The following is a 26,860-nucleotide window of genomic DNA, read 5'->3' on the forward strand; positions in this document are numbered from 1 at the left end:
CAATGCAAAGGAAAATCATTATTTTTTAACACTTTTCTTAAGGATTAAGAATTAGGCAAGATGCCCACGTATACAGAAGGGAATCAGTAACTTTACTACACAGCAACACCTTCATGCAGTTAAATGTGTAGTACACAGCAACATAAATTATGAACAGATGTAGGTACTAACTAGAAAGGTTTCAGGCACCCACGAAAGGTACTGAATAATCTAGGACAATGACTGGCAATATGTTTCTAACGGAAGTAAACCAGTATCAAGGTACAAAAGTTTTATCTGAATCTAGTCAATCAGATTTACATAGTGGAATCAAACAGGTAGCCCCCCCCCCCCCCCCCCCCCCCCCCCACCCCCCCCCCCCCCCCCCCCCCCCAGCAAAAAAAGGCTTCTAAACTAGCGAACATTAAACAAGCTAGCAGGGAAAAATTCAGACAGTTGACCTTCATTTCTAATCGAAGTTGTTCCACATCTTTACAATATATCTTGATATAAGACTTAGAATGTCTATGAAAGCCAAGGTTGGGATATATGGAGGGATTGTTAAGCCAGCCCTCCCTTATGGAAGCGAAGTGTGGAAACTGAATCCGTAAGTATAAGGGTAAGAAAGAAAAGATAAAGAGAAGAAATGGTAAAAAAAGTGTACAATTCAAAAGTTCTAGCTAAGAAAAAAGAAAGGAATATCTAGAAGGAATGAAAGAGGTATGAGAGAGGAATGATACACCCACATACACACACGCACACACACACAAACACATACTAAATACATACATACCACTGCTGCAACATCTTCCATAAAGTTACTCAATGCTTGAAAAGTTTTACAGCCTTTACAGTTGTTTTCACACACACACACACACACAAATAACTTTGAGTTTACTAAACTATATTCACAAGAAATCATAAAAAAAATATCCAATCATTCTAAAACGTCTTATGAGAGAATCATGCGACAATGTCACATTGCATTTTGCGCAAACTTGAATGTTTCTTCGTTCACAACCGTCAAGTTCAAGAGCCCAGATTGATTAAATATTAGCATTACTTTACGAGCTACTGAATGATTAAGGCTTCCGAGACATCGTAGAATACAGTGTGCTGTAAATCGATGCTGAAGAAAGGCTGAATAAACGTAGATAAATAAAATATTTCGTAGAAGACAGTACAAAATGTCCTCATTCCCAGACGTCAAGTTCAAGCAACCAAATTTATTACGTAATTGGCATTATTCCGCATGCTGTTGATATCATGATGTTTCTCAGACGTCAAAGAATACATTCCGAGGGGAATCGACAAAGAGGAAAGACTGAATAAGCCTAGATAAATCAAACATTTCACAGAACACAGCACTACGGTTTTAAAAGGACGATTTAAATACCAGCGGGGCGGGGGTTGCAGATGTCACGTGACCGTGACGTCACACTGCGGGGGTAGGTAGAGAGTCAGTTTGTTTACATGCAGTGGAGGAACATGCACAGGTGAGGGCAACCTTCCTCTTATTTTGGCCGTTTCCGTCGCTTCCCAGCGACTGTTTCGGCATGTAATCTGTACCCCGGGTCAGGGCAATGTTCTCCCTCCGCACTGAGGAGGATTAGCGAGTGAAACGATTTATTTGAGGCGATTTATCCGGATTTATTTGAAGTGACTGGAGTTGCAGGACGGGTCAGGGGTCGACCTTTCTCTTATTTTGGCTGTTTCTGTCCTATTTCGGATACTGTTTGGGGTCGCAGTCGTCGCCTGGGATTAGGGTAAGGTCGTCCCTCCCCTCTGTAGCGGATTAACGAAAGATACAACTCACTGAAAGGGATTTATGTCGCTTGATATGAAGTGGTAGGATGGGTCAGGGTTGTTCAGTTGGCCCCCTCCACCCACCTCTCCTCTCCCCCTCCCCCCTGTTCTTTTCGCAACACCCAGATGTTCTCGCTGGGCATTTTTGGGCCCGTTTTAAGGTAGGGGCGGGGGAGGGGCTTTTTGGGAACTAGAGCCATGATGAAAATAGGGTTACGAAAGGCTTGGGTTTGGAGACTTTCGGGAGTAGGCTATGGTAGGTTGGGACCTCGTACCGTAGCCAAGCCCCTCCCCCCTATTTAGCCGGGGCATAATTTGACGATATTAATGATTGATGTAACAAATGTGGCCAATTTTGCAACATATTTACAGTCGGAATCCCCGTCTATCGATTTGGCTAACAATTGAAGTGTATGACATAGCTAGCTAGGTACCTTAGGGTAGGCTACCTATAAACTACACTTGTCATTGCTTTTGAATTTGGGTATTCAGGCGAGGTGTAACTGGCGATAATTAAATGGCTCTCGCAAAGAATTATGTCAGTTTTTTAAGTAAATTTCCTTGGAAATCATTTCTATCGATGTAGCCATCAAAATGGAGTGTATGGTATAGCCTAGGTTAGGCTATGGTACGTGGACCATTGCTTTTGACTTATAGTTTGGTTGACCTTCTTGACTTATAGATTGATTGAAACTTGACATCAGGATTCAGCCGTTCGAGGTCACACGATGGCATTGACTAGCACTGACCAGATTCAGTTGCCAGAAGTAACCTAAAACCCCATTACATGTCGGGGTTCTGCCTAAAATAGGTGAGCCTATAGGCCAGGGTTAGCCTACCTGTATGGTTAAGCACTGATCGTATTCCAAGACCAAACGAGAGATCATTTTGTAATGAGCAGAGTAACTAACATTCATCCCCATATATCTTTTATTCAGATTCTTCTTGAATAATGACCCATCATCCCTCACAATTTTGTTGGCATTTTAATCATGGAAACTTATTTTTATGGTTATGAGGCTAGGTAAATAAATACCAATCGCACATATTTAATGAAATAATCTAATTGATTATTTCATTAAATATGTACGATTATTTCAGAGACCTCACTGTTTGACACTAACTCTGTATCAATATGAAAAGCCATTGTTAAATGTTGACATTTTATGTTTTGTCTTGCATTTTTGTGAACAGGTGTTAACAGAAAAACATCGATAAGTGAACTGGTTTAGAATAAATATTTTGAGTGAAGAACAAAGCCAATGGGTAACATGTTGCTAGGCATCACTAGACAGAGAGTTTATGATATATAAAATGTAGACAAGGTCTGGGCAGCTTTGAAAATTTGTTATTCATAACTAGGCTGAGACCAATTTTTATCAGTTTGTAGGGTGTTTTGCCTGAATTAATGAACACTTGTTTAATGATTTTGTGTTTCTTTGCAGATGGCAGTAGTGTACAGTATCAGTCATATTTTAGTTGCCAAAAGCATTTCGTAAAACATCAGAAAAAGCATAAAATGTCATTAGTATTTAACACTTATACATATCTCTTATGTAAGATGAAGGGAAGCCAATATGTCATTCAGTATTAATTATAGTCACATAAGTAGACAACATATTGTTGTTGTTTTGTAGTGTTTTGTTTGAAATGCAAAACATTACTTACATATTACATAGTAAACTATTAGTACTTCTTATTTTCATTTACACTAGATAAAAAGGGGTTGAGGAGGACCTGGTATAAAGTAGCCTATATCCAGAATGGCAGAAAATATGAAATATATACAACAGGAGCATAGCTCCATCCTGGTTAAGCCAGGGCACAGTACAGTATTCACTCGTAAGGTTTTAGTCTTTTAGTTTTGACGTTTGTCATGATTTTTCACATGTTTGTAATTCTTTATTTTACTGAACTTAGTTCTAAACAGATATATTCTTTCCTTTACAGGATCTTCACTTAGGAATGCTGAGCTTTAGATGATCGATGAAAAAGCCGCCTATTCCCAGCTGACCCCACATCGCCTTGGAACTGGAATTGTGCCAAGGACGATGAACTCCCTAAAGGAACACCCCACCTAGTCAACGCCCAATCCCTCATCATACCTCGTCGTCTTTTCCCTCTCTACCTGAAAATACCTCTTGCAGAATCATTCCCATCCGTTCAAAGCATCCTGCTCCCTGACCAAGCAACGAGGAAAGAGGCCTCCAATTCTAAGTGGATTTATTTCTTCGTTTTCGTGGCTGGATGGAGATTTTGTCTTGGATCGCTTGAGTCATTTTTGTCTTGAGTTAATTCTTCGTGGTGTTGATCATTCCTTAGCCTAAGTGCATGTTCAGTGTTTTATTATTTAATAGTTTATAGCTTTTCAGTATCTAGTCAGGTGTGAATTTATATGTTTTCAGAGATAGTTTATTTTTATAATTTTTTATTTAAATGTTAAAAGTGCTTCTTTGTAGAATATTATAATGGAGAAGCTATCTGCAATTTCCTCTCGATCTGACTCTCCCGTGAAGAGTGCACGGAAAGGGGATCAGAAAGTTCAGTTTTCTGACGATGCTGAATTCAGACTTCAGGGCCATAAAGTATGCGGCAAGCCCCCCGAAGTACCTCGTGCTCCACCGTACAGCCGGAGCAGTAGTCGTATGAGTGGGAGTAGCAGTATTAGCAGCAGCAGTTGCAGTAGTAGTTCAAGCACAGGTACAAGGTTTAGCAGTAGTGCTGGAAGCAGCAGTAACTCTGCTCAAGAGCGGGGAAATAGATTGGGGGATAGTTCATCCAGATGGACTTCCTCGTTAGATCGTAAACGTGCCGGTTCTCTTCGAAATAAGTCGTCGGATCGTCCCCCGAAGAGTGATAATAGTCGTAGCCACTCCCTCGACAGGAGAAGAGCTGACAGCTCGCGTCGAGAAAGTGCCAGTCCCGTTGGTTCGAGCTCAGAGAGGAAGAGGAGGGAGTGCGATGGGAAAGATAGTCAGAATAAAGAGAAGAAGCCCAAAACTAGAACTGGGGGCACAGCCCACAACAGAAGCTATTCTGGGGAACGTCCAAAGCTCCCAGCTCGTCAGAAGTTGGCTCCTCCTAGTCTGCCCCCCAAGTGGAAAGGGGGACCATTCCAAAAAGGAAAATATTTTTGAACAAAAAGTGCCATTGCAGACTGAAGAGAAGAAGCCTGGAAGGTTTACCATGGAATGGGCACAAAGAATGAAACGAGCAGCATCGAGAAGCCCAAGCCGCAGTCTCATTGAGAAGAGTGGCAAAGAAGATAAAGAAAATGTCAGCAATGAGAAATTATCAGATAAGAGCAAAGACCAGAAAAGTCAAGAAAAGAAAGAAAGAGGAAGATCCTTGAAGAGAGAAAACAGAAATGGCAAATCGAGCAGCAGTGGAAAGAACAAAGGGTAAGTGTTATTTTGAACCAGTTGATAGTTTTCTTCAAGGTCTTCTTGATTGAAATCTGTCAGGTCATTTGGTAGGACATCACTAAATACTAAGTATGGTCACATATCTGCGGATATGGTGATACTTTTTCAGGATTTGATAGAATATTGTATTAGTATTGCAAAATCCTTTACACAGCTACTTTTTGAATTAGTTAAAAAACTTAAATTCTTTGTACCAAAGTGAGTAATTCGAGAGTAACACTGTGTGTTCAAGTGAAAATCAATCCTTCTTTAGCAGATTGCAGACCATAGGTATAATTTTCAGCTTGTGTATCAGCTAACAACCTCTGCCCAAACCTTGAAACAGTTCTGTTGTATTTTTTTACTTTATAAACTTAACCCCTGTATCGTAGATTGCTCTGGATCTGAACGCATGTATGTACTGTGTACAGCAGATAAACATTGCCGTATGCGTATTATATTTACTTATATGGATATCAATGATTTCAGTGAAGATGTGATGACAATCATAGGAGACGTTATGTGGTGGGGATCGGGCAGTAGGAAGACTGGTTACCTGTTGTTCAACTATGCTAACTTAGAAGAAACACCAAAAGATTGTACAGCGTCTAAGTATACGATGACGTTCAAGTTTTCCCAGGTATGTAATCTCTACGGTAGTATCAGACAGATAATGTTTGGTATTCAGTTAAATTTATCTTTTTCTGACTTATATCTAAAAGTTTGATTTTAGAGGACACTGATGGTGCATATTGGCTACATAAATGTGTGTTGTGGTTGTAGCTAGCTTTGTAGTTTGAAATTTCATCTTGTAATTACCAGCACTGCAGTGTTTTTTGTTTGTTTCTCCCTTTCAAGCAGGCAGATTCAAAGCTGATAAGAATGCTGTTAGAAGCCCATGGGTTTTCAGAGGTGGACTCCTCCAGCTCTTTCTTCAACTTGTACTGGGGGAATGCCCATTTCAACCCCAATGAAATTCGTCAGCTTCAAGACTGGCAGAAAGTGAATCATTTTCCAAGGCAAGTAGTGTATCCCAGTAGCAATAATATTGTATTATTAATGAGTTGAAGTATTGTTTTCATGGACATCTTATCCACTTACAATGAAATTGGCAGCTGCATTTTTTGCATTGTTTTCACGTTTTGGAAGTCATTGGTCAGTAGTTATATTGAATAGATTGTGATAGTCTGAATTTTTATAGTCCACAGTTGGTAAGGAAGAGTATAGCTTTTGTAATAATGATCTTGAAAGTGACACAAAGTTTAGTCCAGTGACTTATGGTGCCTAGTAATATTTTCGGGTAAAATGATAGTCACATACTTCATCTCATTCTTTAGTAATATTGACCTTGACAATGAGTGCACAGTTTAATGATATCTGCCTTAGCAGTAACAACTAATTAGTAAAGCAACTTGAATTGTATAGTTGGTCAAGATTGGAATGCATGCCACACCCATTCAGCACTATCGACTTGCTGAGTGGAGTTCTTTTACATATGAATCTGGTGCACTAAATTAAACTTTTTCTGATCCCTGTACAATAATAATCATGCTCTTAATATAGCATGCTTTTATCTTTCAGGTTATTAATCTGCTACTAAAGTGAACGATTTTGGCCTAAATACGATTCTTTTGCCTTACAGGTCATCTGAATTAACAAGGAAGGACCGTTTGTATATGAATATCAAGAGAATGCAGAGGCAGTTTGGAGTGAAGATCTTCGATTTCATTCCGACAAGTTTCATTCTGCCGACTGAATACAGAGATTTCTGTGACACCCACCTCAGGGAAAGAGGCACCTGGATTGTGAAGCCTGTTGCATCTTCGCAAGGCAAAGGGATCTATCTTATCAATCAGGCAAGTAGTTGCATTAGTAGAGGATGAATTTGAATTTATTTGGTTTTCTTCTGTCCCTATAATTCTCTTTTGGAATTGTGCTTTGTGCTTATATTATTGTCATCCTACAGTGGACCCTTGCCTATTCACGGTTCTGGAATCGTTGATTTTTCTGTGGAATGTATATCCACATTATTGACCTATTTGCAGAATTTTCTTAGAGAAATATTCAATAATGACTCTACTTTCATATTATTTTCATGACTTAATACATTTTTCATGATAAAACTATTAAAGTAGGCAGTTATAAGCATTTTTAGAGGGTTGTCAAGTATTTTTGGATTTTGGCTATTCGCAAGGGGTTGTGGTACGCATCCCCTGTGAATCCCTGGGCATCGGCTGTGTTTTGTTTGCATTTTGTCATAATGTTTTGTGTAAGTCAAATGTAAGCATGACACCTATGTCACCACCTACTTGCTGCCATCCAGGGGTTGCTCAGTGCCTTATGTTCATATTTCTGATCCCCTTTCATTCAAGTTGTCTGATTAAACCTGTTTATTATTGAAACCCTCAGTACCTCCTTTAGCTGCCTTGGTTGTGTACTGGTGCTGTTTAGTAACGATTCCTTTCAGAACGTATTTTTTTATCATTAGTATGATTTGCAGATGTTATTTAAGTAAATAGTGGTGTTCCAAAAAATTGTAAAATGTGTCTTACTTACAGTTAGAAGAGATACTATAAAAATTACATATATAGTACTGGTTTGTTTTTCATTTCAGTATGGAAATGTGGTAAACTTATCTTCCTTTTAAGTGTTCCAAAATATTTTCCAGCAGGTGAAAGGCATTGTTATTTATGTTTAATTTGTAACAAAGAAAGTTCTTGTTGCAGGTTGACCAGGTACCGGCAGATGAGACATCTTTGGTCTGTAGGTATATTGATTCACCGCTGTTGGTGGATGGGTACAAGTGTGATCTACGACTGTATGTAGCCGTGACGTCACTGGACCCCTTGGTTGTGTATTTGTATGAGGAAGGCTTAGTGCGGTTGGCCACGGTCAAGTACCAGCATGGAAAGAACCTTTGGAACCCTTGCATTCATCTCACAAATTACTCCGTTAACAAGTTTCATTCAAACTATGTACAGTATGTTTCACTCGCAATGTTTTCTGTAATTGTAAGCATTAATTTCTTATTGTGAAGTTCATGATTGCTGCAGTAATTATGCAAGTGAACTTTTAGTATAGATGCATTGTGTGGGGTATCAATGTGTGCATTTTCTTTATCACTGGGAGAGCATGATGTATGGTTTAATAAGGTATATTCCAGATTAGTAGTATGTACACTAATAAATCCTTATAATGATTGTGTCCTTAGTTAAATATTGAATTTGCATATATATGATTGTTTCCTTAGTTAATTATTGAATTTGCATATATTTAAACAGTTACTCCTAAGCATTTAGAACTGCTTATTTTACACCTAGTTTGTTGGATTTTCTTTATGGTTTTTTCTCTAGCTCATGTGCAGTTTAGTAATACTGGTTATTTATCTGATTTTAATTCAATTTTTGTTTTGTAATCTACTTCATTAGTATTTTTGGTTTGTCATCTTGTATTGTCCCTTTGAGAATAGGTGCCTTTGTCTTTTTTATAGGAGTATTCTGTGGCACCTGCTGTAATTTTGTTTTGAAAGCTTGTTAGCTGGTTGTGGTTTTGAAAGCCTTTTAACAGGTTGATAATTGATAATTGCCCTACTGTAAATCTCAGTTTCCATTTGTAGGCCAAAATTGCCTTCCAATAGAGTTAATGACATGAGTTGACATGTGTAGTTATTGACTAATCTGATCTGTGAAAAAGAAGTTTGGAAAAAGTAATTGTAAAAAACAAATTGCGTCTATTGAGTTTTCAATGGTTTCAAGTGATGATGGTATTGACCAAGGTTGTGATGAAAAAAAATTTTTTTTTTCCTCTTATTCAACAGTTCATACTTTTATCCAAAAATGTATGAAGACATGTGTTGGATTTCTTCATTTTTACCAGTTTTAATCTGTTATTTATCCTTCAACAGAAATGAAGACCCTGAAGTTGATGATCAAGGGAACAAATGGTCCTTGAGCGCCTTCCTTCGACATCTCAAAAGCCAGGGGATTGACACGGGATCCATGATGCGTTCCATTGAAGATGTCATCATCAAGTCGCTGTTGGCTGCATCTTACCAGATGAACACTGCAACAAATATGTTTGTGCCTCATCACAGAAATTGCTTTGGTGAGTTTTTCTAATAATTGTTAAATGTTATTGAAAAGATGAACTCTGTTCATATGGAACTTTCCCACAGGGGCCACTAACGTGAAAATTAAGCTTCCCAAGCACATGGTAATGGAAATACAGAAAGGAGAGATCAGTTATTAAAAAAGAAAAAGTAAAAACAGTTAATATATGAATAGATCAGAGTATTAGTAAATTATAATAAAAGTTTTGATGTAGAATCTGAATGATTGGGAAAATCATAAAATTCCTGATCAATTTGAGAATCAATTCCTGCTTGCTTTTAACCTTTTTATAGTGGTTATTTGGTTCATTGAGTTGCTATAGTTTAATTTAAAGGTGTAGTTGAGTTTCCAAACATTATATTCTACATACTATCCCTGTTTTATGCTTCTCTTTTTTTTTTTCTTAAAGAGTTATACGGTTTTGACATACTGGTGGACAATCAGTTGAAGCCTTGGGTATTAGAAGTGAACCTTTCGCCGTCCCTCAACATTGACCAGCCTTTAGATTTGAAGATTAAGTCAGCAATGCTGGCTGATTTGTTTTCTTTGGTTGGTATTCAAGTGTCCAACCCTTACACAGCTAAAGCATCATCTAGACCGTCATTTTTCCGCAAGTTGCCTTACTTGGTAAGTGTTTTACAGTTGCCAAAAGTTTTTCGTACTAATGTGGTAAGCATTGTTTTCCAACTCGCACTCTTCTATGTAATCATTACTCATGGATGATTGTGTTTCAGGCATTTTAATGGTAAAAGATCTTAAACACTCACAGGTCAATGTATTAAGGGCTGGGGTGATTTCACATCAGTCTGCATTTAAATATGTTGATCCAACAAAATAGTTGTTAGTATTGATGAAATTACAGTGCTAGATAGTTAGGAAAGAGAAATGTGTGCATACATTGTATTAACATTTTATTGTAATTGTAAATGTCAGAGTGCAACCACTTAGCCAAAAGATTATCATTCTTGAAGAAAATGTTAGTATACCATTCTCCCAGGTGAGAATTCATATGACAGTGAAAATGCTGTACAGAGTATGTCGTCACAATTGTTTTTTCACTGGTCTCTACTAGCAACGAGGCCTATTTGATTAGTAGTGTTATTGCTCACCTTTATTGTCATGATTGTGTCATTTTCGTTTTGGACGTAGTAGCTATGTTGTTACTTCTTTATACCTAAGAAATTCAGGCAATGTTGTGTAGATTCTTTAGATTGTTTCCGGCCAGTTAAGAAGTAGACTGCTATGGGTTTTTTTTACCTTGTAAACTCCTTCAAATACAGCTATCCCTTGGCTTGTGTTTAAGTTCCATTCTGCCTGCTGATTGTATTTTGAAATGAACCTGTGTTGGATGATTTTAAAATGGCATTAAAGGTCATACGCTTTTACAACTTTCTTTCATATTTACATATGTGGGTGTGTGTGATAAGAACTGAAACTAGGTTATTCTCTTAGGTTGGACAAGGCGGGGTCTTACTGCTCAACTACCCAGAGGCTCATACTGTATTTAAAATTATGGTGATTTAAGTATGATGGAAACATAACTAAAATTTTTTACAAATAAATACGGATTAGGTTGGGTAAGACTGAGCAGTGGTGAGGTTAGTTACAATAGGTCACAGTAATGAAATATGAAAGGAAATTGAAAAAAAGAGAGTAATTGGAAATTGAGAGTTTGTGAAAGAGGATCAAAAAGAGTTAAAGGAGGTTGAAAGGGAGTGGAAGGGGATGAACAATTGAATGATTGAAGTTGAGAGTGGAATTGAATAGCTGTCAAAAGTGTGAATAGTAGCTGAAGGTGAGAGTGAACGAAGGTTGAAAGTGACTGACAGGATCTTGATAATGAAAGTGAAATGTGTTCTCAAAGAAGACAAGGAGAAAGAAAAGTAAGATTGAAATGACTTATAAAAGTGGACTAAAAGAGGGAGTGGAATGAATTGAAAAGTATATTGAAAGAAAGCTAAAAAGTATATACCTACACTGGAAAGAGCTAAAGGAAGCTGAAAGTGGTAAATTTTGTACATGAACTTTCCTGTCAGACATATACTTAGCTTACGTCTCTGACGTCACGACAGAATTCAAAACTCGCGGCTAACGCGACAGGTAGGTCAGGTGATCTACCTTACCCGCCGCTGGGAGGCGGGTGTAAGAACCATCATACCTTTCTTGCCAGATTTTTTTTTTTTCTGTCGTCGGTGTCGACCACACCTGTTGTCGGTACCTCTTGACAGTTGGATTCTTTTCTCGTTTTCGCCCTGGATTGTTTCTACGGACTTTTGGTGAAGTACCCGATCTTTTGGCCTGGCATTCGCGATTTGTGGACAGTTATTGGACTTTTCTTTGGATTTTTCTTTGGATTTTTCTTGGATTCATGATGTCTGATGTTGATACTAAGAAAACTGCTATGTTTAGAGTTTGTTGTATGACTGAGTGTAAGGTGAGGCTACCGAAAGCTGCGGTAGACCCTCACACGGTATGTTTGAAGTGTAGAGGGAATGAATGCACCTTTAATAACCCTTGTAATGAATGTGAAAAGCTGAATGAGGATGAATGGAAGTCTTTGTCTTCCTACTTGAGGAAGCTTGAAAAGGATAAAGTTAGGAAAGCTTCTTCCAGGAGCAGTAGTAGATCTCGTATTAGCGAGTTGGATGTAGATAATCCTCTTTTAGAAGTAGCTCCTTTGTCAGTTTCAGCTCCTGCTCCCTGCACCGAAGCCGAAGATGCGCCTTCGGAAGTGGCCTCAATGAAAGCCACCATTCGCAGTATGGAGAGGAAAATCAAGCAACTAGAAGGTAAGAGTGATTCCAATAGTGATTTGTGCAGTGAACCCAGTGCAGTGGAGGGTGCGTCTGATCGGCTCCTAATGCTTCCAGGCCTAGACCTCTTCCAGACTCCCAGTCCCAGTGGAGGAGGAAAGTCGAAAGCCGCAGGAAGGTTAGGGAGCATCCCCAACGGTCAGGCGTCCCCTCGGTAGATCCTGTTGATCGTTCCCAGGCTACCTTGGATCGCTCCAAGAAAGAAATTTTGCGCCAGTGCTTCTCGTCGTCGCCTTCGCCTTCTCCTAAAAGAGGATGGAGCTCTTCGGAAGCCTCGCGCCCTTCGAAGAGAGCCTGGAACGCTCCCTGCGCCCGCCCTTCCTGCCCTGAAGTTTTTTCGGAAGAGCCTGAGGTGGAAGCGAAGAAGCGTAAGAGATCTCAGGAGTTTCGTTCCCCGAGCGGAGATCGAGCCTCGTCTCCTGTTCACGTTTGTTTGGAATTCTCCTGCAAGGGTGTTAGCTAACCTTCAGGCGCAGATTTCGGCTATGGCTGGCTCTCTTTGCGTGTCTTCTCGTCGCAGGAAGGACGTCTCGACCTTCCTGGTTAAAGAAGTCCAGGCTCCCCTCTCCTGACTCTCGCTATTCGACGGAAGAGGCGCGCTCACCTGTGCGTTCGGATTCTCGCAGGAGGCTTTCTACTTCGGACAAGATCACATCTGCGTCTAAGCGACATTCGCCTGACAGACAAGTTTCTCCTTCGGACAAGGAGCAAACTGCGCGTAGGAGATCCTCACCCTACAGACGCTCTTCTCGAGACAGGATCGCTCCCCTTGACAGGCGCCAAGAGCCTAGTAGGCACTACTCACCTCGTAGCCGCTCCTCGTCTCGCCTCCACTCTCCGGTTGACAAGCGCCCTAAATCGGACAGGCGCCCTTCGCTGGACAGGCGTCAAGAGCTTGTTAGGCGCGTTTCGCCTGGGCAGGCGCTCTTCTCCTGACTTTTACTCGCCTCGAGTCAGGCGCCGAGAGCCTAGCAGGCGCTCTCCCCCTGGTAGACGCTCTCCTAGTAGGCGCTCGTCGCCAGAGATTCTCTCGCCTCGGTTCAGGCGCCAAGAGCCTGGTAGGCGCTTTTCGTATGGCAGGCGCCGTTCGCCTGGTAGCCGCTCTCCTTTGGATAGGCGCCAAGAGCCTGATAGAAGTTCTTCTTCAAACAGGCGCTCTGCACCTGACTGCCGCCTGACTCCTATTAGGCTTCAAGGATCTGGGAAACGCACTCCTCCAGACAAGAAGGATGTTGCAAGTAGACACTTGCCTGAAGCATTGTCTCCAAGACGTATACGTCTAACTTCCTCTAGAGACTCCTTTAAGAATAGTCGCGCCTCTAAGGATCAGGAGGGCTCTTCAGCTCAGGAGGAACAGGACCCCTCAGAAGAAGAAGGACCAAAAGACGCCTCAGTTTCCTCCTATAAGAAACTAACAGAGTTACTCCTGCAAGAGTTTGGAGATATCCTTTCTCCTGTGGCTCCCCCTTCTCCTCTTTCGTTATTCTCCACTTCGAAGACGTCGAAGGTTTCGTCTTGTGTAAGGATGAAACCTACTGTTTCCATGAAGAAGGCGCTGAGAGGTTTTGGGGAATGGCTCCTTCTAAGGAAGAGAAAGGGAAGACGGTTTTTTCTTTCCCTCCGTCTAAACTGACCGGCAGATTGGGATTCTGGTACGAATCGGGAGAACCTTTAGGCCTCGCTCTCCCTTCGTCTGCGGACTCGGACTTCTCTTCATTAGTGGATGCTGCTCGTCGTCGTTCCGCCCCTCTTGTCCGCCAAGACTACGTGGGGAATGAACGAACTTGACCACTTACTGAAGGAATGTTCCGAGTCCTGGAAGTTTTCAACTTCCTTGATTGGTCTTTAGGTGTGCTGTCTAATAAGACCAAGACCGAAATGCTCTGTCTCCTGAAGATCTTAACTGTGTACTCACTTGCATGGATAAAGCAGTGAGAGACGGATCGAGTGAAAGTCCCATCACGGTTGGAGCTGGAGTGCTTAAGAACGGTCGGTCTACTGTTCGTTTCTCACGAAGGCAGTGTCTCATGCACAAAGGCCTCGCTCTTGTATGCTCAACTCTCTCCTCTTCTGTTCCCCCAAGAAAATTGAGCCCAAGATTGTATCCGAGTGCCCTTTCAGCTAAGGCTACTCAGGACATGTTAGCCCAGGCGGCCAGGAAACCTCGCTCTGTCTTCCAACCCAAGACCAAGAAGAGACTCCTCTGAGACAGGAGCCCTTTCGAGGAGGACCCGCTGTCAGAGGTTCTGCAACCAGAGGGACTAGACCTTTTAAGAGAGGTAAAACCTTCTCTAAGTCAGTCAGAGGGAAGAAATAGCGGTCAAGGACTCCAGACATCAGTGGGTGCCAGACTACTGAAATTTGCCGACGTCTGGGCCCACAAAGGGGCAGACAATTGGTCCCTATCGATTGTCAGCAAAGGATACCTCATTCCCTTCTCGTCAAGACCACCATTGACGACAACTCCGAGGGAATTGGTAGCCAAGTACAAGGACCCCATCATGAATCAAGCCCTTTCTCTAGCAGTAGATCTCATGCTAGAGAAGGAGGCTATAGAACTAGTGAAAGATCCCCGCTCTGCGGGCTTTTACAACAGACTTTCCTAGTTCCGAAGAACTCAGGAGGATGGAGACCGGTGTTGGATGTGAGCGCCCTGAACGTCTTTGTGGAAAAGAGGAAGTTCGCCATGGAGACAACTTCCTCAGTGTTAGCGGCTCTTCGTCCAGGGGACTGGATGGTGTCTCTAGACCTTCAGGACGCTTACTTTCATGTGCCGATCCATCCTTCTTCTCGGAAGTATCTACGATTCATGATGGGAGGAAACATCTTCCAATTCAAGGCCTTGTGCTTCGGCCTATCAACTGCACCCCAAGTTTTCACGGGGTTAATGAAAAACGTGGCGCAGTGGCTACATTTGGAGGGAGTTTAGTGAGGGTGTCGCTTTATCTCGACGACTGGCTAATCAGAGCAGAGTCTCAAGAAAGATGTCTGGAGGACCTTCAAAAGACCCTTACATTGGCAAGTTCGCTGGGTACTTTCTGGGGAACTTCCAGAAGTCTCAATTAATCCCCAGTCAAGAGAGGATCTATCTGGGGATTCGGATAGCTTCTCTGGCTTTTCGGGCTTTTCCGTCGCCAGAGAGGATAGCTCGTTGCTACGAGAAAATAACGACCTTCCTAGAGAAAGATGCATGCACAGCGAGGGAGTGGATGAGTCTGCTGGGGACACTCTCCTCGCTGGAGCAATTCGTTTCTCTAGGAAGGTTGCATCTCAGGCCTCTACAGTTCTTCCTATACCAGAACTGGAGGCGTCTCTCCCTAGATCTGGAGTTCTCCTTCAAGATCTCAAGGGAAATCAAGAGAGACCTTCGGTGGTGGAACAAACCCACTTCGATTTGTGGAAGGAATGTCTCTCTACATGCCGAACCCCAGCCATGTGTTGTTTTCCGACGCATCGGAGGCAGGTTGGGGAGCGACACTCGGGACAAGAGAAGTGTCAGGCACCTGGAAGGGGGATCAGGTGTCCTGGCACATCAACAAGAAAGAGTTGATGGCAGTCTGGATGGCATTGAAAGCCTTCGAACCCCACGTCCGAAATGCAGTAGTGCAGGTCAATTCGGACAACACAACAGCCTTGGCGTACATCAAAAAAAACAGGGGGGGACGCACTCCTTCTCCCTGTACGAAACAGCAAGGGATCTTCTGCTGTGGTCTCAAACAAGGAAGATCAGTCTTCTCACCAGATTCGTACAGGGAGAAAGGAACGTCAGGGCCGATCTCCTGAGCAGGAAGAATCAACTCCTGCCTTCGAGTGGACCCTCCACTCAGAAGTATGCCAAGACCTGTGGAGAAGATGGGGCAGACCTCACATCGATCTCTTTGCAACAGCAAAGAACGCAAGAATCGAACTTTACTGCTCCCCGATCTCAGACCCAGGAGCAGTATCAGTGGATGCGTTTCTCCTAGATTGGACAGGGCTAGACGTCTACGCCTTTCCCCCCTTGCAAAGTACTATGGACCAAACCCTCCCCAAGAAATTTGCTATCGTCGGAAGAGGACAAGAATGACGCTAGTAGCTCCGTTCTGGCCCGCCCAAGATTGGTTCACAGAGGTACTGGAATGGTTGGTGGACTTTCCAAGAGCACTTCCACAAAGACAAGATTTGCTCAAACAACCCCACTTCGACAGGTATCACAGAAACCTCCCCGCTCTCAATCTGACTGGCTTTCGACTGTCAAAAGTCTTGTCAGAGCGAAGGGGTTTTCGACAAAAGCTGCTAAGGCTATCGCCTCAGCTAGAAGACCTTCGACCCTTAAAGTCTACCAGTCGAAGTGGGACGTCTTTTGCCGTTGGTGCAGGAACCAGAAGTTTTCCTCTTCCAGTACCTCTGTGACTCAGATAGCAGATTTCCTAGTTTTCCTCAGAGAAAAATGCGGTTTGGCAGTATCTACTATCAAAGGATACCGTAGCATGCTGGCTGCGGTGTTCAGACATAGGAATTTAGATCTTTTCGAATAACAAAGATCTTCATGATCTATTAAGATCTTTTGAATCTTCCAAGAAAACTTCGAACGAAGTTCCAAGTTGGAATCTGGATGTGGTTCTTCGTTTCCTGAGGTCCGCTAGGTTTGAACCACCACATTTAGCCTCCTTCAAAGATCTCACGAGGAAAGCTCTCTTTCTCATGGCTTTAGCATCTGCTAAAAGGGTTAGTGAGATTCATGCCCTAGAAGGAAGGGTAGGTTTCAAAGGAGATTCCGTGGTTTGTTCCTTCCTTCCTTCGTTTTTAGCAAAAAATGAGAACCCCTCAAATCCTGGCCAAGGAACTTGAGGTTCGTGGTTTATCTGCCCTAGTAGGGGAAGAACCTGAAAGAACTCTTTGCCCTGTTAGGAGTTTAAAATACTACCTTCAGAAGAAGAAAACCCTTAAGGGCATTGAGGACAGACTATGGTGCTCTGTAAAGGACCCCAGCAGACCATTGTCGAAGAATGCGCTGTCTTTCTTCATTAGAAGTGTTGTGAAAGAAGCACATAGATCTTGTAATGAAGAACATTTCAAGCTCCTAAAAGTCAAGGCTCATGAAGTGAGAGCAATTGCCACTTCCTTGGCCTTTAAGAAGAATATGTCTCTTCAGAATCTGATGAAAACTACATTCTGGAGATGTAATTCAGTATTCGCCAACCACTACCTAAAAGACGTCAGTATTACGTATGACGAGTGCTTCGCGTTAGGCCCGTACGTATCGGCGGATTCGGTGCTGGGGCAGGGAGCTGGAACATATCCTTAGTAGTTTTTCCCTTGTTTTTTTTGGTAATTGAGTTCATATGGTTGTATGAAAAATGATGCAGGTAGGCATCTTTTTTAGTTTCGTAATGCTAATAACGTTAGTTTGGTTAGGTGATCGGATTTGGTTTGAAGCTCCCTGCGTTGGTAGTGGACAGGTTCTGTCATAGAAGAGGGCGAACCCCCATTGACATGATCCGACTTGGATTCTACTAAGTAAGCGGATATCAAGTCCCGTTAGTAGACCCAAAGAGTCTTTTCAGCTGTAGGTCACGCCCTCGCTGTAGCTCTTTTGGCTATGCAGACTAATAGACAGTATCTATGAAGTCTTCAGCCTAAACAGGTAAGAACCAAGGTTATGTTTATCCTACAACAGGTGTTGTTTACCTTTTCTTTGTTATTTTCTGTCTTGTACCCTCCACCAAGGGTGTCAATCAGCTAAGTATATGTCTGACAGGAAAGTTCATGTACAAAAATGATATTGTTATTTTACAATAAAGTTTTGTACATACTTACCTGGCAGACATATACGATTGATGGCCCGCCCAGCCTCCCCTCAGGAGACAGGTATAAGAGAGAAAAAATCTGGCAAGAAAGGTATGATGGTTCTTACACCCGCCTCCCAGCGGCGGGTAAGGTAGATCACCTGACCTACCTGTCGCGTTAGCCGCGAGTTTTGAATTCTGTCGTGACGTCAGAGACGTAAGCTAAGTATATGTCTGCCAGGTAAGTATGTACAAAACTTTATTGTAAAATAACAATATCATTTTAGTGAACAAAAGGCCTCAAGAGAGGGAGAATGGAGTGAAAGATGGCTCAAGGTATTAAAACGCTTTAAAGAAAATTAATGTAAAATAATTGCAAGAGAGAGTAAAGACCTACTCTAAACTCTTAAGCATACCCTGGTCTCATGGTGGTTTATTGTGACTGCATCACTTTTACTATTTTTGTCCAGTTATGGAACCAATTCAAGATATCCAGTACATACATATACTATCTCCAGGATGCAATGTTTCCAATGCCTGTGTTTCAGTTCTTTGCTCTTCCTTCCACAGTGCCTTCTTCTGCCTGCTACAGTATCCTCTCCTCTTCCATCCATGCTATTTCCTATCAATTCAGCAGTGTTGATCTTAAATGCTGTGATCCTGGACACTGAGGAACTGGAAAGTGCCAGCTAAAAGAAATTAAGGTTACTTTGTTTTGCAGTTCTTCCATGTCACCTTATGGCAAGATATGCTACCTTTAAATCACTTTGTTAAGGCATAATTCCACTGCCTTATGGAAGATGATTTATTCAAAGGCTAAGGAACCTCCCTCTGAAAGAGAAGTTGCAGTTATGGATGCATTTGATGGAAAAAGATTATGTCCAATCTGTCCAAGGAGAAGCTATTGTTTATCATGTCACTGAAGGAGTTCATTCTGTATAAAGAGAATGGGTAACGGATGCCAATTACAGAACTCTGCTGCTCTTCCCCAGGCTGTCCTTGCCAAGTCCTCACTTTGATGGATATTGGTTTGACAGGGTACTAGGTTAACATATCAAGTTTAGTTTAGTTTATCTTAGTTTTACCAGACCCCTGAGCTGATGAATAGCTCTCCTAAGGCTGGCCCGAAGGAGTACATATTTTTACGTGACTAGGAACCAATTGGTTACCTAGCAACGGGACCTACAGCTTATTGTGGGATCCAAACCACATTGTATCGAGAAATGAATTTCTGTCACCAGAAATAAATTCCTCTGGTTCCGCGTTGGCCGAGCCGAAAATCGAACTTCGGACCACCGGATTGGTAGCCGAGCGCGAAATGGAACTAACATATCAAGTGCACACCATAATAGTGTTGTCCAGAGGAACTTCAGATACAAAATTACAATGAAGATGTTAAATTGTGTTTTGTGTTTATGAAACATTGGAAGATGGTGACTTACAGATGTTTGTTTATACAGACTTATGGATTTTTTTTTACAGAAAGCTACAGAAATTCAGATAGCTTGCAGTATTCATTTGCAGATTATAATGTTGAGTCATGATTGGATTTTGTTAACATTGCTAGGGAACCTACTACAATGCAATGGATAATTGCTGAAAAACCGAATGCAAAATAGGTTTGATATATTTGTATTTCCTTCTCAGTAAGTTTATTGTACTATGTTGTATACATGAAAATAGTAGTATTTTACAATAATTTTTAAAAGGACATTTTATATTTTCTAATGTTTATAGTCAACCTACTTCAGCAGTTACTTAAAATACCTGTCTGATACATAATGATTTTACAATGTAACATTTGTTCCCATCAGATTGATGAAGCAATTATGCTGTACATTTGTATGGAGTACTTTGTACCATATATACCCCACTAGTAGTGTCATTGTTATGTGGTAATTTAATTTTCCTCACCATTATTATTGTGTTAGCATCATTGTCTTTATTATTATTGTTTTTGAAGCCAATTTAATTTCCTAAAATCATATCTTGGTGTGTTATTATTACTATTTGGCTGCTAAGACAAAGTCTTCACTCAGAGTTCGAATGAAGACCTTATTCGATGGTCTGAAACACGCCACTATCCTGGGTGTGAGGAAGTAGCTCAGTCATTTAGCCGTTGGACCAGTGACACATTTAGTGGGCTCAAGTTGGCTTCGTCCATTGTGATCGACCAACTGCGTACAGTAATTATGTTTTTCATTTTAAGGAACTCCTTTTGGGTTTGCTAAAACTACTTTTTTTTCATTACTACAACAGTGGCTGGCTGGACCAGTGGTACTTGAGCCAAACCAGTTCATTTGAGTCACTGGTCCAGGTGTTCAGTGACTTCATTTATCACTATGCTTCAGAAACTTTGCATGGTTTTTCTTTACTGACTCCATCTCTGTAAGGGAGTAAGTACTCGACTGCTTTCTTTGACTGACTTTTGAGAATCTTAATTTAATGTGGAATATTGGTTTTTATATTTTTAACTACCAACTTACAGTTTGTGTTGGAGTTGGTTACATTGATTGTAAGGATAATATGTACATTTTATTTTGGAGGTTTAACCTATTCTGTGCATTTATTAGGAGCTAGATTAGTGTTATCTGTGTGAAATTACATTTACAGATAACTGAGAGTTTGAAAGGCATGCTGGAAATAAGTATGTCCAATATGGAAGCAATAGGCTGTGATGGGTTATGAAGACTTTGCATTTTGAAAAATTTTCCTGAGTGTGGATTATGAATTGGGCTTCTGGGGTTGGCAGTTCTCTGGTTTGCTTAGTAGTCACATAACTTCCCACTGAGAATATTGATACTATAGCACCTTTGAACAAACCTTTGTATGTTAATCAAATGATGTTTTAGAGTCATAACTGGAATATTTTAGTCTAATCAGAATCCAAAGTAAAACAGTTATGCAGACAGGGTTTTAAAATTTATATATGGTAGATTGTTCAATCAGAGAATTTCAAGTTCAGTACGTACCTGTGTTAACAAGTAAGCTTAGGCTTGTCAGGTATAATATGCTTTTGATTTTACATCAGCGTTACAGCATCATTTATTGTCTATAACGTCATTGATAACAAGAATTAAACTTTCTATTGCATGTTGTAATGAAGCTTTTGTTTCTGAAAATGAATAGTATTTTTATTCCATGGGTTTATGAGAACAGTTTTCTGTCTCATGATAAATAAGTTTGATGTCAGAGTTGATTTGCTGTTATGATCGAACGTTGTGTATGGTTTGTGATATCATAGTTACCATAGAGTGTATGTGCTTCTAGTATAAGTTCATAGAACATCAGATAATTGTGTAATTGGTTATATGATCTATACCATGTAATGAAGAAGGCTAATGCTGTTAAATTGCTGTATGCATCACCGTCCTTGTCATTGCACGGTACGTGTATGTTAATAATTTTTTGAAGATGATGTAATTGGCTGTTTACGTATATGTTAATAATTTTTTGAAGATGATGTAATTGGCTGTTTTGTAAAGCAGATTACATATAACAAGCCAGTAGTTTGAATGGAAAAGACTGGCATGTATGTCACATCAAGTGTTTATAATTGTGAGTCATACCTAAAAAAAAAAAGGTAATCCTGCTGGGATTTCATAGGAAAAAATACCTGTACCCAATTTTGGCAGTAACTTACAAATATATCCTTATCATTTGTAACTCATTTTAGAATTTCATTTTAGGGGAAGAGATGTAGAATGAGTATGGTTTGCTCTCACTTGTTTTGTGCACTTTGTCAGCATTTTCAACTCATTCATATCCCAGTTTTTGAGTTTGTTCATCCCATTACAGTACTTCCATGCCTCATACACTCCTGACTCCCTCTCAATTGTTGAAAACACAGTATGTTTCATATCTCAGCAACTTCGTCATAAGTCCAGGATCTTCATTTTCACCTTTTGAAAATCACTCCGGTTTCTTTGTATGTGTCTATGTCCCTGGTCTTCTCCTTAGCATAGTCGTCCCCTTTTTTTTTCTTCACCATTGTGTCTAATGTATTGACGGTCTCCAGATATTGCCAACTGTTTATTTTGCGTAATTTTCAGGTATAGTTGAGGTCAGTGTCTTTAGTCTGTTGGCTCTCCTGATCAATGCATCAAGCTTTGTTGATTTATAGTTGAATATGTTTACTTTCTGGATTTTCTAGTCATACAGAAAAAATTCATATATAGCACATGCTTTTGGTAGCTCTGTGTACCCTCCTTCAGAGGTTTATGCTGGTTTACATTCTATCATTTTGTGAGTTTCCATTGTAAAATTGAGTGATCTTGGCCCTAGTCTCAAGTATGAAAAATGCTTTAGTTGGCTAATACTGTGATGTTTGAACACTTTTTCAATTTTTAACATAGTAATGAGGAATTTCTTTCATAATGGGACAGTTTTGTAAAACAAAGTAATGAGGAATTTCTTTTATAGTGGCACAGTTTTGTAAATTGTTTTCTTTTCTACCCACTTTTAGCTGGGTCTCTTGTATTTTTTTTTATAAGTTTGAGATATTGAGCCATTGTGGACTCAAAAAGTGGCACTTGAATTTTCTTAGCCAGGAGCTGTACAAAGTGTTTTGCAGCACAGGTTTTCAGTGTAACCTGGTAAGGATGCTTTCACGCATTTGTATTTTTATAAGTGCACTTTTTATCATTTTATGGCAGACTTGTAGTTAGATTATAACTAACTGGGGCTGGTTGTTTAAAGTGTGATGAAAATTTTTCAACAAATTTATTTATGTGGTGTTGTAGGGTATAAAGATAAATGGTTTTTTAAGTACCAGAAAATTTGCTTCCTTATTGAGGAAAATTTACATCCAAGTTATCTTGTTTCATCAGCATCTCTTTTGCACCTAATGTTTCATTGCTGGTCTCAGTGTATGAATGCTTTTTTTTTTTTTTTTTTTTTTTTATAGATGTGATGGAAACTTGCATGTCACTTCTTCCATTTTTCTTAGTTGTATGAAAATACTTCAAGTTATTGTTATTTATTTTGTTTTGATTTTATATGTTCTAACTATTCTTTTCTAATGTACCTAACAGTTTTATCTTATGTTATTGCAGTTGTCGTAATTCCATGAGGTTTCATTAAAATTGTTTTAGAGACTGGAGATTAAATATGACATATGATACTTCAAAGTAATGCCTTCTCAATCGTTCGTTTCATTTCAGCGTTACTCAACAGACAACTATGAAAGAAGCCACTATGGACGAGGTGCGCCAATTGTTCCGAGTGCGGAGGAGTTGCGAATTGTCAGGCAAGTTCGCGAAGAATATGAAAGGAGGGGAGGCTGGGCTCGGATATATCCCACTCCAGATTCATGGGCTCTGTACGGAGGGCTTCAGGAGTATGATAGCCCTCTCAATTTAGTCCTCCATTATCATCTGTATCCTCAGGTGCCACGTACAAATAGGTATGGTATTTGTTGTTATAAATTGGCTGTTTAGTATGAAAAGTTATCTTAAGTGTGGTATTCGCCATTATTTTTCAAGCCATTAAAGTTAGAATCGGCGGTTTTATGTGAAAAATTATCTTCGTATATTTGTGACCATTATTTTTCAAGCCAGTGAAGTGAGGTATCTATTGAGATATCTGTTGTTTTGGTTATGAACCTTTTAGTTTGTTCATGCCACTTACCTGACAGATATATATATAGCTGTATTTTCTGAAGTCCAACAGAATTTCAAAACTCGCGGCACACGCAGTGGGCGGCCAGGTGGTAGTACCCATTCCCGCCGCTGGGAGGCGGATATCAGGAACCATTCCCATTTTCTATTCATATTTTTTTCTGTCGCCGGTCGGTAAACAACTGTTTACAGACCTCTGCTCAGGATTTTTTGGAATTTGACTCGCTTTTAAGTATCTGATTGGTTTTTTGGTATTGAATTGGATTGTTGAATTGGCATGCGCGATAGTGGACCGTTTTTTGATTTTGGATTGACTTTTCTATATAAGATATGTCTGGATCAAGTGCTGTGAGTTTCAGAGTGTGTGTGAGGACTGATTGTAAGGTGAGGCTACCGAAAGCATCGGTAGACCCCCACACAGTATGTATGAGTTGTAGGGGGCATAATTGTTTGATTGATAATCGGTGCAATGAATGTGAGAGATTGACCGATGATGATTGGAGAGTATATGAGTCCTATCGCCTTAAATTGGAGCGCGATAGGATCAGGTGGTCTTCCTCCAGGAGTGGTTCTACCAAAGGTAAGGCTAACATCTCTCCTGCATTAACCCCTGTAGAGTTTGCAACCCCTAAACCTGTGTTGCCTTCGGGCTCTGATTCTGTGTCGGGAGAAGCGAATGCTCTCTCTCTGATTTTGGAGTCTCTTCGCACTCTGGAGACCAAAGTGAAAGCCTTAGAAACTGGCTCGGTGCAAGTGTGTGATCGTGCCCCTAGTGTTGTGGAGGGGGCGTCAGATCGGCCCCATAATGCCTCTAGGCCTAGACCTCTATCAGACTCCCAAGACTCAGGGAGTAGGTATGTCGAAAGCCGCAAGAGGGTTACGGGGGCTTCCCACCGATCTGGCGTCCCTTCGGCAGGCCTTGTAGCAAAGTCCCAGGCTGCCAAGGACGCGCACGAGCGCGCGTCCTGAAAGAGTGCTTTTCGTCCTCCGAAGCGTCCTCCCCGCGCAAGGGGTGGAGCGCTCGGAGAGACTCTCGTCCTCTGAAAAGGACGTTTCGTGCTGAGGACGCTTCACGTCCTGTTTCGCCACTTTCGTCGGAGGATGCGTATGACGCTTTTCCGCCTCAGAAAAGGGGTAAGATCTCCTCCGATGAGGACGCTGGGTTGCGTGCACAGGCGCGTATACCTGAGAAGCAGGTAGCTGTACCTGTGAGAAGGAAGGAGGCGTCCCCTCGCCCCTCGTCTTTCGCGCAGGATCAGTCACTGCTCTTGTTCGTTCTTCCCCGACGAAGAACATTCTTTTGTCCCTTCAGGACCAGCTTTCGACGCTTATGGCTCAGAGGACTCGCCCAGCAGCAGTCGAGCCTAAGCGAAGGAAGGACCTTAGACTGCCCGTCAAGAGGACGAAGCAGTCTCCTTCTCCCTCACCTACTTCGTCTCGTTCGCCGATCGCTTCTCCTTCGGTGATTCGCCGATCTCGTTCGTCCTCTAAAAGGACGTTACGTCAGGACGCTTTTGAGGAGGACGCTCAGCACGACGTTCGACAGGACGCTCGTCAGGACGCTAGGCAGGACGCTAGGCGGGACGCTTGGCAGGACGCTTGGCAGGACGTTCGGCAGGACGCTCGTCAGGACGCTTGTCAGGACGCTCGTCAGGACGGGCTTGGCAGGACGCTAGGCAGGACGTTCATCAGGACGCTCGCCAGGACGCTAGCAGGATGCTCGGCAGGACGCTTGGCAGGAAGCTCGCCAGGACGTTCAGGGCTCTTTTCAAGACTCTTTTGGGGATTCCGACCAAGAAGTCGTACCCCAAGACGCTAGTTTGCGCGCACAGGCACGTATTGCAGCGAAAAGGTCTTCCCTTTCGTTTGAGAAACGTAAGGACGCTTCTCTGGCAAGTGAGACTGCCGCGGATGGCGCTAAGGACGCTCGTCCTCGTCAGGACGCTCTACCTTCTTCAAGTAGTAAGCGTCATAGAGAAGACAGCCGAAATAAGGCTTCCTCTAGCAAGGATAGGGGTCCTTTGATTAAGCCAAGACCCGACATTAGGACGCCCTCTCCGGACAGACGGTCTCCTCTTCCGTTTAGAGAAGAAGGAGAGCTGAGTAGTTCGGCTGACTCGGTTGAAGAGGAACCTTCTGCGGCCCCTTCAATCTCGGACTATAAAGTCCTCGTGCGGCTCTTGCGTTCTTCTTTCGAAGGACAAGGTTCAGCCCGCAGCTCCCAAGTCTCCTCCTTCGCAGTTTTCTTCATCTAAAACTGGAAAAACCCCGGAGTTTGTGGAGATGAAAACTTCTCTCTCCACGAAACGTGCCTTTAAGAAACTCCAAGATTGGATGGTACGAAGGAGAGATCAAGGCAAGACGACTTTCGCCTTGCCGCCAGCTAGACTTAGCGGAAAAGGGGGCATTTGGTATAGAACCAAAGATGAAGTAGGAGTTCGTATCCCTTCTTCGGCTCAAGGAGATTTCTCCAGCTTAGTGGATTCGCAGAGGAGGTCTCTTTTACCCTCTGCTAAAGTAACCTGGACCTCTACGAGACTGACCATCATTTGAGGTCTGCTCAGGACGCTGGAAGTGTTCAACTTCCTTGACTGGTGTTTGGGAGTTCTGGATCTGCAAGCGAGAAGCCCAGAATCTCTCAGTCTGGGGGAGCTGTCCAGCGTGTTAGCATGTATGGACAAAGCCGTCAGGGATGGTTTGGAGGAGATCGTCGCTCATTTTGGAACGGCTTTATTGAAAAAGAGAGCTTTGCTGTGTAATTTCACAGCTCGTTCGGTAACTCCAGCTCAGAAAGCGGATTTGCTGTTTTTCGCCCTCTTTCGAACCATCTCTTCCCCCAGACTTTAGTAAAGGACCTGACTAACAGTTTGCAAGAGAAGGCAACTCAGGACCTTTTGGCCCAGTCTACAAGACGGTCGGCCGTACCTTCAACCTCTTCAGCTGCGGTTCGACCGCCGAAGAAAGTTAAGCCCTTTCGTGGGCTCCCCCCTCGAGAGCAGCTCCTCGAGGGAGAGGGTTTTCACTAGGAAGAGCTTCCTTTAAGCCAAAGCCTTCCAAGTGAGAAGCATGTCCTTCAGACACCAGTCGGAGCCAGACTGAAGTTTTTTGCGGGAGCGTGGAGAGAGAGGGACACGGACTCTTGGTCCCTCAAGATCGTAGAGCAGGGGTACAAGATCCCCTTTTTAGATCTTCCTCCTCTTTCTACGACTCCCAGAGACCTTTCTCCATCCTATCAGGGAGAAAAGAAGAAAGTATTATTCGATCTCCTTCAACAAATGATCGACAAAAGAGCGGTGGAACAAGTCGCGGACCTGGGGCGGTCCCCCAGGTTTTTACAACAGGATCTTCCTAGTACCGAAGCAG

The 26,860-nt window shown here is 42.0% G+C and overlaps 1 protein-coding gene across 1 annotated transcript in view; it reads left to right on the forward strand.

Annotated features, from left to right (window-relative positions):
* Positions 1-1,386: 1,386 nt before the first annotated feature.
* Positions 1,387-26,860, forward strand: part of LOC135217980 (tubulin polyglutamylase TTLL5-like) — a 66,644-nt gene continuing 41,170 nt past the window's right edge. The window contains 10 exon segments of the mRNA XM_064254106.1: positions 1,387-1,475; positions 3,736-4,874; positions 4,876-5,186; positions 5,679-5,829; positions 6,051-6,208; positions 6,832-7,045; positions 7,916-8,169; positions 9,094-9,293; positions 9,708-9,925; positions 23,042-23,283. Of these exon segments, the coding sequence (XP_064110176.1) occupies positions 4,254-4,874; positions 4,876-5,186; positions 5,679-5,829; positions 6,051-6,208; positions 6,832-7,045; positions 7,916-8,169; positions 9,094-9,293; positions 9,708-9,925; positions 23,042-23,283 (2,369 nt within the window). The 5' untranslated portion in view covers positions 1,387-1,475; positions 3,736-4,253.

The sequence above is a fragment of the Macrobrachium nipponense genome, chromosome 9 (assembly GCF_015104395.2).
Source record: "Macrobrachium nipponense isolate FS-2020 chromosome 9, ASM1510439v2, whole genome shotgun sequence".
NCBI lineage: Eukaryota > Metazoa > Arthropoda > Malacostraca > Decapoda > Palaemonidae > Macrobrachium > Macrobrachium nipponense.